This window comes from Ctenocephalides felis, unplaced genomic scaffold (assembly GCF_003426905.1).
Source record: "Ctenocephalides felis isolate EL2017-DRISC unplaced genomic scaffold, ASM342690v1 CF-g0.4_SCAFFOLD_01492, whole genome shotgun sequence".
Taxonomy (NCBI): Eukaryota; Metazoa; Arthropoda; class Insecta; order Siphonaptera; family Pulicidae; genus Ctenocephalides; species Ctenocephalides felis.
Genome location: NW_020537646.1, coordinates 29,033,804 through 29,052,567, shown reverse-complemented (window position 1 = coordinate 29,052,567; position 18,764 = coordinate 29,033,804). Strand labels below are relative to the sequence as shown.

The 18,764-nt window shown below is 27.5% G+C and overlaps 1 protein-coding gene across 3 annotated transcripts in view; it reads left to right on the top strand.

Annotated features, from left to right (window-relative positions):
• LOC113370200 (lachesin-like) overlaps positions 1-18,764 on the top strand; it is a 102,283-nt gene that overhangs the window by 69,326 nt on the left and 14,193 nt on the right. For 2 of the 3 annotated variants that reach the window (XR_003366556.1, XM_026610874.1), the window contains exon 8: positions 1,579-1,692. Coding sequence is in view for 2 of the 3 variants with exons in the window: in XM_026610874.1 (XP_026466659.1) it covers positions 1,579-1,692 (114 nt within the window). In the remaining variant the exon portion in view is untranslated. Of the gene's footprint in view, positions 1-1,578; positions 1,693-11,233; positions 11,449-18,764 lie in introns of those variants that run through there. The other variant, XM_026610875.1, reaches the window with a different exon arrangement.

The following is an 18,764-nucleotide window of genomic DNA, read 5'->3' as shown; positions in this document are numbered from 1 at the left end:
TTGCATGTATTGATAACATGCAGTTTCGAATTTGCAATAACTCTAGATTTATTATAATATATATCCGATATAAGACCGTGACTTTGGATATATATATATATATATATATATATATATATATATATAACCTTATTGAATGGAAATTGGGTTCAGAGAACACTTTACATCGAACGTTGCTTGCGACTGCATTGTTGCTGCAATTCGAATAGCGACACAAAAATAATACAGTTTTATCAATAGCATTTGCATCGAATGGATATTTTATAACGGTCGGTTATTGACTCTACATAGAGTTTAAAAACGAAACGATAGTTAAAATTTAATTGAACCTCTATAATAATATTCCGCATGGTATTATGATAAATAATTATTTTAGGTTTCATATTCAACGCTGTATTAATCAATAAGTATGGAATAATTTAACAGTATTTTATAATTTAGTATTCTTTTGGTTGAACAGCACTCAGAACTAGGTTTATTATTTTTTCTAACGCTATTAGATTTCCATTTAGTGACTCTCCTTACTAAGTTTTACATTTTATTTACTTCTGCCCGCTACTAGAAGGCAACCCAACTAACCGTCGTTGCAGCAATGCCCCGATTAATTACTTTCATTTGGAAATATATCCAATACTATTGTTCGCGCCAATCAAAGCATGCGGCTATATTGATATATAAACAAAAAATCATCTATCAGAAATTTATACAAATCAATCAATCAGTCAGAACGTAATCAAAAACTGTATTAAAATTATTGTAAATATACGTATAACTTGTTATTAATATAAAATAAATATATACAGTTATAATCAAAGTATTTACAATTGGTCCTTCATAAGGCAAGCAATCATCAATCCTAATTTTTCATTGGTCCTTACGAGCCAATGGATTTAACCACCCTAAATTTTTCAACTATATTTTCAAATAAAAACTGCGGTTTAATATACTTATTAGATATTTCAGATATTTTATTTATTCTGTTATATATTGCATACATTAGGTAATCAAATCAATATAAGTCCAACTTATGGAAAGCCATATTTTATAATGGCAAATCCATAAAATATTTACACCTAATCATAAATTAGCGATAAAATACATAAAAAACAAGCAGCTTCTATTAATTAGAAGTAATATATAGAATATATTCTTTCAATTCAATTTGAATAATGAGTATAAATTAAATTAATTTAATTAATATAAAATAAATACCATTTAAAGATAATATAAACATTAGACTTTTCTCCATGGAGTGAACTCGGAATTAAGTTTTGTATTTCAGCTTAGTTTTTTTTTTTCATTTAATTCATTATATCTTTATTGCTATTTTTGAGAGAACATTAAAAAATTAATCTGATTCATTCTATTAATAAATGAGCTGGTTCCAAAAATTTGCGTCATTATTAAGTATACATATTAAGTATATATATAATTATATATATATGAATTTTATTTATTTTATTAGTGTCTTGTGTTTTGTGGTTAATGTTGTTTCTATTATTAATAGTTTTTTTAATTGAATTTTGTATAAATAATTAAATGTAAATTAATTATTAATCTTTATTATATTATTTGCAGGCAAGACTGGCAAACATCGTTCGAGGCTCAGAGCTCGTCCATCCGAATCTAATCAGAATCAAATCGAAAGTGGTGATTATGGTGTTGAGGAATGGCGAGATATATCGAAAGATGGTAAGTGATTAATTAATTTTATTACCTTATGTGCATAGCTACCAATATTTTAGCAATCATTTCATTAGCTTAAAAAAAAACCGTTTGCTTATTTTTTTATAATCAATAATAGTTTGTGTAAATCAAATTGCTCATTTGTTTTGTTTATGAAATAGCATGTGCACATTATTGAAATTATTCTGCATGATCAATATATATTATTAATTGTATATTAAAATTAAATTTAAATATTAGTCAAAGTAAATATGTGAATTTGCGTTAGAAAATATATTATGTTTATATTTGCAAACTATTACAAATATTTGTGTATTAGAGTATATATTTTATAGAATGCAATCAATACGCATGTAATATTTATTTTAGTAGTCGTCGGTTTAACACGCGATTAACATATCTCATCTGCATACATATATTAATACGTGTATATTTTTTATGAATTGTTTTTAACAAAAACCCTCCATTTTTAATAATTTTTTATACGTTTCGGGGATATGGGATATGTCCTTATTATATTAAAAGCCATAAAAAAATTTCTATATGCATCCAACAAAATTTATTTATTTTTCAATTTACACACTTCATTTTCTTATTATCTAATAATATCTAATACTAGTGCAAACATATCTATGAATGATATTTAAAACTTCCTGAGGAAACATCTAATATGTAAAATGAAATCATAAAATAATCAATAAAAATTTGCGCTAAGCACAATAGTCAGTTCTATTAAACTGGTTCAAAATAAATAGTCTCTAATTAAGAAAAATTATGAAGAATATAAAGGTTTAATCAAGAAACAAAAGCAAATTATTTAGAATAAGTGCATAACTATCGAACAATTACGTTAAATAAATACAAAATCAAACTATCAGAAGTTAACATATTGATTTAAACGTTTGCCTTTGGAATTTCGCAAGCCGGAAAATGCAATACGTTTGCTGCCGGCAGATTTAAAATGTTTGCACAGCAGAATTAGATTTTTTTGTTCTAGTCAAGTTCATTCTTGAGTCAGCGGAGTTAATATACGGAAGAAACGCTGAGAAACGGATTTATTTGAATTATAACATAAATAATAAATTAAACTGCAAGAGTATCTGAATCGAGCTGCATTCATTTAGATTTGTGCACAGAGTAATTTTTCATGGTAAGAAAAGATATTGGAGATAAAAGTAATCGCAATACGTAATTATATTAAACAAATAGGACACATAAATATTCCATAACCTTTTAACTTATACTCCAAGTATGCAAGAAATAATTGCTAAGAGTAGGTCAATTTATAATATTCAAATATTTACTACAGGTTGTTGGAAGTTTTTAAGATAGTTTAAACGTGTTTATTCGAATTAAATATATATATTTTAACTAAATTTTTATGGCTAATATCAAGTTGAATATTATTTTTCGTATTTTATTTGGTGATAATAATGAAAGGAAATGAAATATAAATCTACAAATTAAAAATATCTATTATTGCTTAATGTTTATAAAGAATTATACCTGTGCCTCGAATAAATTAAAAACGTACGTGTGTTTTAAAACTTTGAAGTTTGTATAATCAAATATACAATTGTCATTTTTGGATGTGACTCTCATTTAGCGCTCGCGATATAAAATTTAATAATAATAATGAACATATTGTTTATATTATATCATTTATCTTTAATTTGTCTACGTTACGTTGCTATTTTGGTTTTTGTGAATTTGAATTTTTAGTGATTTTTGCGTATGCAAACCAAATACATAAAAAATTAAGGACAACAACAATATTTTTCAAATCTATTTTTTAATTTGTGAATGCAACTTCTAAATTTGCTGAATGTAACTTACTCGTTCGCATGTGATAGGTTTTTTTATTAATTTTCTTCAGTCGTATCGCTTATTTGATACGTTATGATAATCATTTAACATATTATATAATTTGATTGATTTGATTAAATAATAATTCTACAGTCTTAATTATAAAGACCAAAAATTTTATTTTTACTCATCCGTTTTAAATTTTAGTTTATATAACAAATAATTAAACAAACAGTCGATATAACTACAATTTAAGCTATTCATTTTCTATTCTGTACTACAATGTGATATGTCGAAAGTACATATTGTATAAAACATATGTGCATTGGGGTTCGAGTGGTTACGAGGCCAAAGTAAAACACATAAGACCACAAACTGATATGGCATCGGTGGTATCAATTGTGCGGCTATATGATAGAAATAAAGCGTTTCTAAAAGATTGTCATAGAATTTCATAATCCTAGTATATTTATTTATTTGACTATTTAATTAACGGCAACAGGCTATAAATAGTTTATTTCATAATATCTTTAGAAAATATAGGTTAACGTTTTAAAATTCACGAATAATAAAAAATGTATCTCAATCGGACATTATGTTTATTATGTTCATCTATTTAATTATTACAACTAAATATTAAACGGAACATCATTTAATTTATCTACATCAATACAAAATTTAACATTATATTGCACAATGGGTACTGTTAAATTTTGAAGAAAAGGCAATGAGTAAGCACATCTCCAACTAACAATATATTGGCAAATTTCAGTGCATTTTTGGAGCAATAGTTTCTCCAAGTATAAATAAAACTTATAGTATGTAAAGTATAAACTACACATTTATAGTATAGTATGTAAGTATATACTACACATATAATATGTAAAGTTTTTATAGGTTACATAGATACTTCATTAAATAGTTAAAAATCTTGAATAGTTTATACTGCGACTATTATTTCTAGGCAATTATGTAAAAATAATTCCATAATATTAACATATTAAAATACCTAACAATAATAAAAACATTTCTAGCATCCATTATCTAACAAAAATATTAATCTGATACTTATTGCATTAAATTTTATAAGATTATAATTTTTATGAATTATATTTTCTTATGACAATTTTCAAGTCATATTCAAGATGTCTCAGACCTTAGTACTGACCTTAACTTTCCTGAAATAAAATTAAAAAAAGTTATCTCACGTTGTTTGGGAATAATGAGCTTTTAAGTGCAACCTACAGCTTTTGTGATATTATGATTTTTTTCTTTGTGATTATGGTTAAATTTTATTAATTTTATTCATTTGAACTTAGAAAAAAACTATAAAGTCTAAAGGGTGTAATAGTACTGATCGTAACTATACTGAATTAAAATAGAAAAAACAATATCTTACCTTGTTTGGTAATTATGAGCTTTTAAATGCAATCTAGGATTTAGTTGCGTTATGATCATTTTTTGTTATTGTGGTTAATTTTTAATAATTTTGTTCATTTGAACTTAAAAAAAGAACTATGAAGGCAAACAGGGATAATAGTACTAACCTTCACAGTCTTGAAATAAAATTTAAAAAAATATCTTACGTTGTTTAGGAATTAAGTGCTTCTAAGTGCAACTTAGAGCTTTAGTGAAATTATGATCATTTTTTGTTATTGTGGTTTTTAATAATTTTGTGCATTTGAACCTAAAAAAACTATGAAGGCAAAAGGGGATGATAGTACTAACCTTTACTGTTTCGAATAAATATAAAAAAAATATCTCACGTTGTTTGGGAATTATGAGCTTTTAAGTGCAACCTAGAGCTTTAGTAAAATTTTTATAAATTTTGTTCATTTAAACCTGAGGACTGCAAACGTGAATAAAATTACTAGGACCATAGTAGAGAACAGTAATACCATTATCACAAGTTTTAACAAATTAATACTTTTTGTTGATCTATGAATTCAATTTTTTTTAACTTGTCGATTTTGTGAGGCCTATCTTTGAATAAAATACAATAAAGTGTTTTGGCAAGTATTATCGTTTAACCACAATTGTAACGGTTACTTTTTCAAAATTTAAATAAACAATTAATAAACATTAACCACAATAACTGAAAAATGGTCATAATTTTACCAAAGCTCTAGATTACGCTTCAAAGCTCATTTGTCCTAATTTTTTTTAAGACATTTCAACCCGTTTTAATATCAAACCTACACCCTGTATAGATTCATTGATCCCTTTGTAAACCGAATAAAAATTTATTACAATTTAAATTTGTATATTCTAATATTTTAACAATATTACATCATCATTATCACGTTTCAATTCTGATAAAAATATCAACCAGCTTTTTGTTGCATATCAATTTTAAATTGATTTGATTCAATGGTTATTTCGCAAATGTCATAGACCAGCTCATTATACAATCTGCTATATTCTATATTGAAAAGTAATATAATATGCAACATTATTTCAAAATATTGAAATAAAACATGCACTATTGTAATATATATTTACATTATATTATAATGAAACATAATTAATACAATATAATAATTAATATAATAAACATAATTAAGTAATTTTATAAACACCAAGCAAAATCAAAGAATTTCTGCTTCATTATATAGGTTCTGTACACGTGAGTGATAAATTAATATCTTTAAGATCAACTGCAAATTTGTCTAAATATTATTTGAAATCATATTAATCTAATAATATCGTATTATCGTGTATAATTATATCCGATTTCATTCAGAAAAAAATCATAAAACACGTTAAAATATTTTTAATATACTTGGTCTCGATACTTATTTCGCGCATAGTGCAAATGCGACTAGATCGACCTGCAATCTCATGTATTGTGTACATATATTATATAGTCAGTATTTCTGTAAATATCCATTTAAATATACATAAAGCCGTAGATAGCGCAGAATATTGAAATGCGCCCAAAGTTTTCGAAGCATTCCGTTATAGCACATCGCAGAAATAAGCTTAGCGAAGCGTGGTGCGATAAATCCAATAATCGGCGATCGTAAATTATTGGAACACCGGAGCTCTGGTGTGAATCTGAGGTGCTGCAGGCCGAGTCCCATATTATACTATCAGCTATTAATAGTATATATTCTTATATGTATTGAATGTGGCGAAAGTATTGTTTCGATTCTGTTAACTTATATAGCCATAATTGGAAAGAAACGCAAAAGTTAGTACACTACTAATAACAGAAAACAACGACTTAGACGAGCTTTGTATCAGGAGTAGTAATGATTTCTTCTTATATAGTTGGAATTCTGAGATCTTGATGTATCAACCAGCTGGGAACATATTTTGGAGCGTTTACGATTGCTTTCAAAATTTTGTTTTGAAACCTCTGTAGAATAGGTATGCTTGATTTGCGCTGGCCGCGCCCCATGGTTGTAGACCGTAGGACCATATTGGCCCTTTGTAGACAAATGCATTTGCTATAGTAGGCCCAGACACTAACCATAGTTGCTGGTATTTAACTACCAATGTCAACTCACACCAAAATAACAAACAAAGTGATCTAACTGTATAAAAGTAATGTTATTATTAGAAGAAATCGAACAAAAAACTTACTTTCGACCCTTTAAAAGCAATGCGGCCTGCAGATAATGTTGATATAGGGCGCTGACTCTAAGCAATAAACGAAACTTATTACAACAAACATTTTTTATTTTTCTCACTTTGGATCCTATCTCAAAGTCAGTTTAGTTTAGCTGTCCAGGCGATTGTCACTACCGTACCCTGGCACAACCGTACCCAATCTTCCCTATATTGAACTATGTACCATTATTGAATTTAAGGGTTACAAACAGAGATAGTATGAATACATGTTACAATTTATGTTGTTTTTCACTTTTTCTCTTGTAAATGGATCCTTTATGAAACGCTTTTCGAATTCTTACTGCATTACATTTGTTCTTAATTTTTTTTTAAATTAAAACATAAGTTTTTACATACGGTTAGTAAATTTGACCAATTGTCTATTGTAAAGGCCCTCACTATTCAGAATTCTTAGGCCAGTCTGATGCCCAGCTGTAGAGACATGGATTTTTACGTGAAAATATAGATAGCAATATATTTAAGTTAAAATAATTTTAGTTAAAATAGTATAACCGTTTAGGTCGCCATATGTAGGTTATATATACTAGCTATTATTTCGTAAAATCGCTTTAAAATTAAAAATAAAACATTGCACCTGTTAGCCCCCTGGCTATCCCATTTGCCCCACGTATGCAGTAACAAATTTCTAACAATTTTCAACAAATTCTAAATTTGTTTATAAACTATTTATCTTCCTCATATTTTTGGTTTCACCAACCAACAAATGTTCCTATTTACAAAGTACCAATCCACTTATATCTTCATCAAATGGAACCATTTCGTTCCTCTCCCAATGTTTCTGTTCATGGCCAAATATTTTTGTGACAATGCAGTCTCAGATGTGCCCATGTTGCAAACATGTAGTGTTGTGAATACAAGTTTTTTTATTAGATCTGAGTGGTGTATGCGAACCCATCGGGATTTCGAATCTTATCGTCGGGCAAGATGTGTCGGGGAATTTGGGAATACTTTTGGCTCGTTATTTATTTCGCTTTTTCGAAGTGATTTCTCGTTGTGTAGGTGTAGACTTTACCACTACAGATCTTATTCTATAAACACTATACAACATATACAAATTGTACAAATATACGCAAACATACAATATTTTGTATAGGCAAAAAAGGGCTTGTCTTAACATTTTTTTTAAATTAATATATCTTGTAATTCACTAATTCTACAAAATTGAGATGAATAGTTGCTGTAGCCATTTATGTACCGAATCAAATAAATATAATTTTACAACTGTTCTTTATTACTTCAAAATTAATCAGTTTTTAGAAAAAGTGCAGTGTCTTAACTTACCTGATATTTCGCGGCTTATTGTTATATCTGCCGGAGCAAGTAGTCACTATAATCATTTCTTCGATAATCTATTCTTTATTAATTTACAAGAAAAATTATTTGTTTCTAAACAATTCTCTTCTCTTAAATACATGAGAGATGGTAGTTCTATTTTATATCACCTGTCAAAAGTGACGGACCTGCACAGTTCTGTTTATTGCGTAGGCTTGCGAAGAGTAGCTATGAGAACACAAAAATATCATAATATGGTTTAAAGCCCATTGAAAAACGCTTTTAATTAGTTACCGCTGTCACAAATAGCCCTTAGCTTCTCTATAATATTATGAATTGTAAAGCTAAAACTAAGTTTGTCGTTTATATTAATTACTCAATATATACAGTTTGTTTGTTTTCAAAAAATATTTTTTGCTTACATAATTAAGTATTTGTATGTGTTCGAAGATGCATCTAATCAAATCTAGAATCGTATAAAATTGAATTTAAAAATTCATAACCTAACTTTGGTTTCCTTCAAGTAATTTAACGAATGCCTAATTTTTTTTGAATCAAACTAATAACCCTAACAAAAATTATAAGTTACTTTTCTATTCTATATAATGTTAATTACGGTCAAACTTGTTTTAAAAAAATGTTTTGTATGAACTAATTTTCTTCCGAGCTTGCTTATTAGATTTTAGTACGATATTTAAATTTCTGTTGAATAGAGTGTATTATTCGAAATAATTTTCTATATGCGAAATAATATTCTTTACATATGACTTTACAGCATATGTGAGTTGAATTAAAACATATGTGAAAACACGATGAATATTTAAATATGCAGTATAATAAATCTTGTTGGAACATTAACACTGTTTTTCGCAATGAGCAGCAAATTCTTAAATAATATAACGCTCTAATTATAAATAAAAATTACCTGATGATATGATAAGGTGTAAACAAATTTTAACAACACAATTTTAACTATGAATCATATAATTAGATATGATATAATTTTCTGATTTTCAAATCTATTTTTTAAACATTCAGTTTATTTTAAAATCATTTTAAAATACATATTATTTACTCTATTATATTTATCAGCTTTAGCAATATAACTATAAACTCAAATAATTCAGAAATTTGTATATTGGACACAAATATGAGCAACCTATAATAATATGATGATATAATATTACTGAATTTTACTATTAATACTATTTTAATAAAAAAAAGAGGGACATAAAGAAAACAATATTCGAATTTGTTGTCTGGGATAGTTTACATGTATTTTATACCACCCATAATTTTAATGAATATTACTAGTAATTTATTTAGAAAAAAACTCAATACGGTGTCGATGACACCTGCACCACATAGTATTTGTATATTTGTGAGACATATCGACCGTGAGTTATTGGCATATCGAAGAAGATATACGCGATTTTGACACTCGGGTGGTGACAAATCGCCTTTGCATGATTTACCATCACATCGTATACAATTTACATATATATATATGTAGATATATATATATATATATATATATATATATGTAGATATATATATATATATATATATATATATATATATATATATATATATAATTTCATGCATACCGTAATCTATTTCTTTTATATATTTTGATTGTGAATGAATAAATGATAATTTCTAATTGTGAGCATCATGAGCATATTCAACATTAGTTGATATTTTTATTTATTTCTATTTCACTCATTTTTTATTTGCTTAATCTTCTACTTACGATATTGAAATACTTATTCCTAAAAATAAAAAAAAATCTGAAAACTTTGTTCACTTTTTTCAGAGATAATAATATATAATATAAAAGAAAAAAATAAAGTGGACTTTTACCTATGAACAGACTATAAGTCTAGTGTATAGTATATTTATCATTGTGCGGATTATTTAGTAACGGAGACTGGGTACGGTTGTGCCACTTTTTTTAATCAGCGATAGTTTTGTTAATTTACAAGTTTTAACGCAATGCGGTCTACACATTAGGTTAATGTACGCCACTGACTACTATTGACTGTAATCAATACAAGAAACTTGTTCAAACAATCATACTTCATCTTTTTCCCTTTAGAACTTATCTCATAATCAGTATAGTTTAGTTGTTATGACGTCTGTTACTACCCTTACACAATTGTACCCGTCAAAGTTTTTTCTTCTTTATTTTTGACTGTCTACAAATTTAATTTTAATTATACATGGACTCAAAAATTTAAATTACTTATATCATTGACTTTACATTTTGTTACAATAGGCAGCATAATATTGTAAATGAGAACACAAAATGTTTAAATAAATTTATTATGAGGGATTGCATCCAACTATTAAATCAAAAGCGATGTTAAATTCAGTAACTTATTTTATTTAGTTTAGTTTTATATGTTTTAAATATTGACTCAATTTGAGACCGATACACACAAATAATTTATATAACAAGCACATTAACAATAAACAAAACGCTATTTAGATTATAACAAACTTAGTTTTTAAACAAAATTATTAAATAGTACTAACTAATATGAAATAATTCCTAAAAATTAATTAATGTAAGAAGAACGGGCTCATATATGTTTATATCATTTCATTTAATTGATAGCCCCATAGATATGACTCAATGTAGTTAAAAGTTTGCTTTTGATATTTAAGTTGCATGGTATCTCGATTTAATTCGTTTTATCTATTTGAATGGCTTGCTCGTTTTTATATCATTTTGTGCTTTTTGCTTAATTGCTTGTTGGCAATATTATAATAGTATATTTATATTATTTCTTCAATAAATTACAATCGTATGTAAATCGTTTTGTTATAGATTATTTAAGTGGAGATTACGGGTCTCCAAGCAGAGGTCCTCCATCTGCAAGACATAGACCCTACCACAATGGTTCTACGACTCATTTAAAGTTTAATTTTATTCTGACGATATTCACGTCGATTTTACTAATATTTTTGCTGCCAACTATGCGATGACTGCCAATTTAACTTCTAAGTTTTTAAAAACTGTTACATATATAACTCTATATAAGTATACTTGATATGAACTAAGTTGTAAGATATTCCCTTTGGGAAATTGCTTCAATTAGCATAATTATTGATTTTACAAATTTTAATAATATTATTAGAAGCGCTTTTTAAACTCTATTTAATCAATTTACTCTCAGTTTTGCCTAGAAGATTAAAGTTTTTTTAACGCTTCTATTATACAATTTGTAAAAATTATACTAGGGTTTGTACATAGATTATAATACGTGTAATAATAAATCAGTGATAAGTGCTTTCAAAGTTGTATAGGAAAAGTAAATTAATTGTACATAAATAAATGGACTTGTGTCGAGTGATATTTAAAAATATGTACAGAATCACCTTCATAATACTTCCCTGACAGTATTAATACGTTAATTATTAGTATTTTTATAGCTAAAGAAAGTTCGTCATTGGAAAGTAAAAATGACTGAGCCTATTTAATACTAGAAAATGCAGTAAATAAATTGAGTATTAATGAAATCTTTTATATATTTTAGAATTTGACAACGGTGAAATTTATACTATTTCTAGTTTAATTATAAACGATTAAACATAAACTAAACAAAATTCAATTTTTTATTAACGTATATAACATAAGGAAATTTTTTAAAATTAAATTACAACTGGCTGAATTTTTAAATTACACTCTATATTATTATCCAAAGAGGAACGTATTTTGCAAAATAATAGTTGCGGAATTTTGTTACAAATTCTTAGAGCTTTTACCAAAAATTTGTGTGAGTCATTATTCCTTTAATTAATATTATAATTATAATTAATATTCATATTTTTGAGCAATGAGCTATACTTTTAATATTTTGGGTTCTGAACTTATTTCTAAATAAACATATGACTTATTTTACATTTTGCACAACTTACTACTTTTTTATTATTCGTAATCTGCTATTTGTGATCATCGGGATTTGATATTCTGTGTTTTCTATAAAATAAATAAAGTCGAAAACTAATTTGTACTCAATTTATTATTCCACAATCTATCAAGCTTCAAAGTTTTATTTGTCTAACAAATTAATTACTTTTCTTAACACAGTTTAATTTTTATTTCTTTGCAAACAGCGAAGATAATTTGCAAGATTTATTGAAAGTTAGCTAGGAATTTTATCCTATTAATATTACTACTTAATAAGGACTTCTGATATTTATGATATTTATTTCAAAGAAATGAATTGGCAAAATGTGCAACTAAAATTTTGCAAAAGTATTATATCTACAACAGTTTGATGAAGATAAAAATGTTAATTTCAGAGCCGTATATATATATATATATATATATATATATATATATATATAAACTCAATTCTGCAGTATCAATTTTGAAACTGATCCTGTAATCATAACTGTATTTGATTACATTACATTACATTACATTTCTATTTGATTAATAAATCCAAGCTTTATTTAGTTATTTAGTTATGTAAGTACCATACTATTCCAAACTTGAATAAATCATACATTTAAGAAACTTCTTTGTACATACTGTATTAATATGAGAAAAGCTGTGTTGTGACATTTAAGATATATGTGCACATATATAACAAAAATAATTAAAAATATACTTCCAGCATCATGCAGGAAGAACAGGATTATTAATGTTATACGTAGGTACTTGCCTATGTTTCTTTAGATATATGATAATAGTTGTTCAAGGGAATATAATTAATTATATTTTTGTGAATTTGCTAAAGAGATAAATCTTTCATATTCTTTGAAGATTTGTCGACTCGTAGCTTTTAATGTTATGACAAATTGTTAATTCCGGGTAAAAGACAAACATAGATATTTGTACCATGCTTAAAGAACTAAGAGTAAACGAATGAAATGTGCATCAAAAATATTTAAAGAGTTGCTTGTACTTGTCTGAGGTGTATGAATACTGAAATTTATATTATGAAAATATTTTAGTGTTGAAAAATTCTTGTGCTATGTTAATTTTTAAAGTTCAGGCAATGACACGTGATTGATTTTAGAAATACAAATTCATATTTCAACTATTTAATTACATATGAACAAATGATATATATTGAGGTTGACAAGATCATTGAGGGATCAATTCTCCGGTAAAATAAATCGTAACAAAACGTTATGGCAACCTTATGTTGCGCACCTTTCTCCATATAAAATAGAAGCAATAAATGTCAATATGCTATATATTTGCTGTGAAGTCAAACATTTTAGATATAAAGTCTAACCTAGAAAACGCACAAACCTTAAAAAATAATGTTATCATAACTGCATCTGAATGATGTGCATTTATAACACCTAGGTGAAGTTAGGTTTTATGTGTAAAAGGCCTGATCGCACAGCGAATACATAGTTTTTACTACCATTTTATATGAAGAAAGAGCGTCATATAGCGTTGTCATAACAACGCTATGTTACGGTCTATTTTACTAGAGAATTGGCTCCTAAGTTGTTACACGGGTTATGTTTTTTTAGAAAAATATAATCGCATATTGCAAATAATTGTTAGGAATAATACCTCTGTACATATACACTTATAATTTCATTGTCTGAACTACTGATAAAAATTTCAATAATTTCTTAAATTTACCACCTATAAACTATTTCATTTTATCAAATGTAATATAATACAACCCTAAACATAACTGTATGTGTGTGTACATAACTCCATAAGTGATTGCCCTGTATATTTAACTTTAGTACGATATCCTAATAAACATATGTAATAAAATGAAATTACCTATATACGCAAAGATAATAATAATGTAAAAATAATAAGATATTATATAACGCCTATAAATAAATGAATATAAATATAAAGCCGAAGCATAAAATACTTGGAAGTGTTGTTTTATTAACCTATATATCCTTCAAGGGATCGTTTGAGTCTGCTATCTTTTGTGGAATGATATATTAATTTTCAGATGATTTTATCAGTAAATGGAACTTAACGAGATTTTCAGATTTTTCCTATCAAGTAAAAGTTGTGGAAAATAAATTAGATAATTATTATAATATGACACGCAAAACAAACTTTTAACTCAAATAATATGTGTGTTTGTGTGTGTATGTAGGTCTGGATACAATTTTTCGTCTACGTTTTCGGGCGTACGGATCAACCGATTTGAATGGTTCAAAAAACATTCGATTCCTATTGATAGGGAGATGTGCTGATTAGTTTTTGGCAAAGGCAGGTTATGGAGATACGGAGCAAAGAGTGCAGAGAATGGAAATCGAGTTTTTGAGTGAACGGAGCATTCGATTTGAATGATCTAAAAAGCATTCAATTAGTAATGATTGGGAGAAGTGATTATTAGTTTGGCAGGCCCAGCCATTTCGAAGATACAGAGCTAAATGTGCAAAAAATGGCAGTTTTTGAGAGGACTAATCGTCCAATTTAAATGATTCAAAGAACTTTCAGCTTGTTTTAACAAAATAATTGATTTTGGAAAAAAATGTATCATTTTTATGCAAATTATTAATATTATAAATATTAGACAATGTTACAATATTAATAATAATCTATTTGAAAACATTCAGTATTCCTCGAACATTTCATTACGGTACGGAAAGTTCCAGCAATTTGCCTTAAGGCACGATGCCATACACCCCACTAGTTAATTTTTGAATTTTAAGCTTCAATTTTTTTGTAGGAGTATCAAAGGAAGATCTTGAAAAACGAAATTTTATGCAATTCATCTGGAAAATTTCATACTACTGACTATTTAAAATAAATCTTTGATGAAGTTCTCCTCATGCGGCTGAAATCTAAAACAGAACTGAATCGATTATTTTTCGTTAATTTTTAGCGCTAATTCTATGCTACCTAAATTCTGAATCCTTTAGAATGAAAATTTATGCGATTTATAGGGATAATTTTCTGTTAATCAGTAACCTTGTAGTGACCAGATCCAGTTAATTAGCCGCGCATTCTTCAAATAGTTAATTACATTTTGTTTTCAAAATATTTCAGCATTTTTATTCTATCTTCAGGTAATTTATACCTTATATTTTAGATAGTGCGCAATTCAATCAAACTTCGTATGGAAGTAGCATGGAAAAAAAAGAAAATGAAAATGAATTAAGAGTGAAAATTTGTGTCAATTTTTCATTGAAAACTCGACGCTCTGCAAATATTTTTAAATTTTTTTCATGCTATTTCTATGCAAATCTTTGATTGAATTGCGCTCTAACTAAAAGACAATATTAAGAGTTAAAACTTTTAGAGAATTGTTTTTTTATCAATTTGGAACTATTTGACGCCTTGGGAGCAAGGAAATTCGAAAATGTCCATACTAAGAACCACCCTATATATATATATATATATATATATATATATATATATATCGCATGGTATACGAGCATAATTTATTATTAAACCGTACTGGTGTTAGTATATAAATGCATATTCTAACATATTTATATATATACAAATCGTGCAAATATATCATGCATGGCCCGCCTGTATGATATTGAAGGTTTTTCTTTCTTTTTTACGAGTGATATATTTCAAGCCGTGCGAAGTGCTAATATTAGGCCCGGCACCGATCTAAGCAGAAACCAATACGAACCCAATAGGAAATATAAGCGGCAAAGCCGAAAGGAAATATAACGGATTCGAACGAAAGATGATATTCACAAGTGCCGCATTATGGGTTTCCGCCTTTATATATCGGTGTGGTGGTGTCACAGCTTTCCCTGTGTGCCGTAACGCTTATCGGCATATGCTCTAGCCTTAGCCAGCCAGTGGCGAACGGATAATAGAAATTATCGATACATAAATCGGACTGAAATTAATTGAGTTGATTTATTTCTCTATTAAAATAATTTGTTTTGACAACAATTAAGGGTACTATGCTCAAAAATAGGCCGCAAGTTTCGAGACTATAAAACTATATATGAAATTAGAAATTCACAGTATATATTTATAATAATCTATTTGAAACTGCACGAAATTACTATTAATCATAAAATAATCTGGCGTAAAATTCTTGCTCGACAGAAATCCTGTTACGACAGAAATCATGTTACAAGGAATACTGGCGTCGTGTGCACCGGGCTTAATTTATGATTTTTATTCAAGATCTTCTGTTCACTATTTTTTTGATAAAATTTTTTAATTCTCATTTTCTTATTCAAAGTTTTTTGCATTATATAGATAGATTTTTATTTTATTCAAACTGTTCTACTCAACATTTTGTTGCATTATAATAGGTTAGACAAGATTTGTTTCATTTTTAACTTCCCGTAGGGTAAGTTATTGTAATGGGCCGAAAATCGGAATTGAAAATTTTTACATTTCTCGACGTTTTGAAGGTTTCTGAACATTTTGGCATACCTCAGAAAAAATGGATGTGTGTGTGTGTGTGTGTGTGTGTGTGTGTGTGTGTGTGTGTGTATGTATGTATGGATACAAATTTTCGTCCACGTTTTCGGGCGTACGGATCAACCGATTTGAATGGTTTAAAAAACATTCGATTCCTATTAATAAGGAGAAGAGCTGATTAGTTTTTGGCAAAGACAGGTCCAGCAGTTACGGAGATAAGGAGCAAAGAGTGCAGAAAATAGAAATCGAGTTTTTGAGAGAACGGAGCATCCGATTTGAATGATCTAAAAAACATTCCATTAGTAATGATTGGGAGAAAGGGTTATTAGTTTTTCGAAAAGGCAGGCCCAGCCATTTCGGAGATACAGAGCTAAATGTACAAAAAATGGCAGTTTTTGAGAGAACTAAGCGTCCGATTCAATTGATTCAAAGAACTTTCTGCTTGCCTTAACAAAATAATTAGTTTTGGAAAAAAAAAATTTGTACCATTTTTTTTTTTTTTTTTTTTTTTTTTAATTTTTTGTATATCGAAAATAATTCAGATTTTATTTTTAATTCTGACTATAGTTCTAATATACTTTAAACAAATAATTTCAACTCTGCAATTCAGTTTATATAATTATTATAAATATTAGACAATAATACAATATTTATAATAATCTATTTGAAAACATTCAATATTCCTCGAACGTTTCGTTACGGTACGGGAAGTTCCAGCAATTTGCCTTAAGGCACGATGCCACCCACCCCACTAGTTATTTTTATTTTTCTCATTGACATTAATAAGACCGATACTGCTGTACGCCGCTCCAGCATGGAACGCGACAACAAGAACTAGCTTACAAAAACTACATACTTCACAAAATGAAGCCTTACGAGTAGTACTCGACAAATCAAAGGACTCATTGACCAGACACCATTACTCAAAAAAATACACACATGAACTGACTGAAGTACAAACAGTAGATTAAATTAAAAAGCTCACTAAAAACTTTTATCAGAAATGTAAGAATCACTCAAATAATATCATCCAGGCCCTTAGACAGTAAACTTGCGAAATAGTTTGGTATGGCAAGCACGCCATGCCAAATTATATACTGATCCATTCACCTATAGATGTAATTAGAACCATTTTTATTTTGCTAAAAACTGATGATTTTTTTTTTCAAATGGTTACACCTATTATTTTTTTATTGCATAAAAACAAGACATTGTTTTATAATTTTTACATCTAAATGTACTGCTTTAAAATATGTAATAATGAAGTATAATACCCAAGAGTATGTACAATTCCACCATTATGTTGTATTTATTATATATATTGAAATATATCTTTTTTGGATTGATAAAAAAATCTTCATTCTAAATTTATTGCTGATCATACATTTTAATTGGATGCAAAAATACATAGCAAAGTCTTTCACTTGGAAGGGCGTGTGGGTATGCGATATCTGGTTGATTATACAAAGTGACAACCATACAATGACTTTTATAGCGCTGAATACTTCTTTTTCCTTATAAAAGTATTTTTTTTATTTGATATAGAATATTCCTCATTCAGAAAATACACTCAAATTGTTCGTAACATTATTCTTATCATATAACTAAACAAAAATGTGTCTACGTTTTAGCCAAAAATTTCGAACTGTTTTTAAAAAATTCTATTGATATTGATCGGAAATAATACTGATTAGATTACACTTACGCAACGTGAGATATAGATGCATACACACTAATTAAAGCCAACTATTGGAAAAATTATGGATTTTGTTTCACTACACGTAATATCATGATACAAATCATAGTCTTGAAGAAGAACTCAATGAACTTAAATATTATGCGCTTTCAACAAATAATATTTAAATATAAAAAGTTTCCCCATTGTTGTATAACCGGCCGCGGTTTTAGAAAATACATTGGTATATTTTAGGCGCATGCTCTTGTCTAATGATATATTCAATATTTTGCTCTTAACGTTATTATGCTCTACAGATATCCACAATTCTTTAAA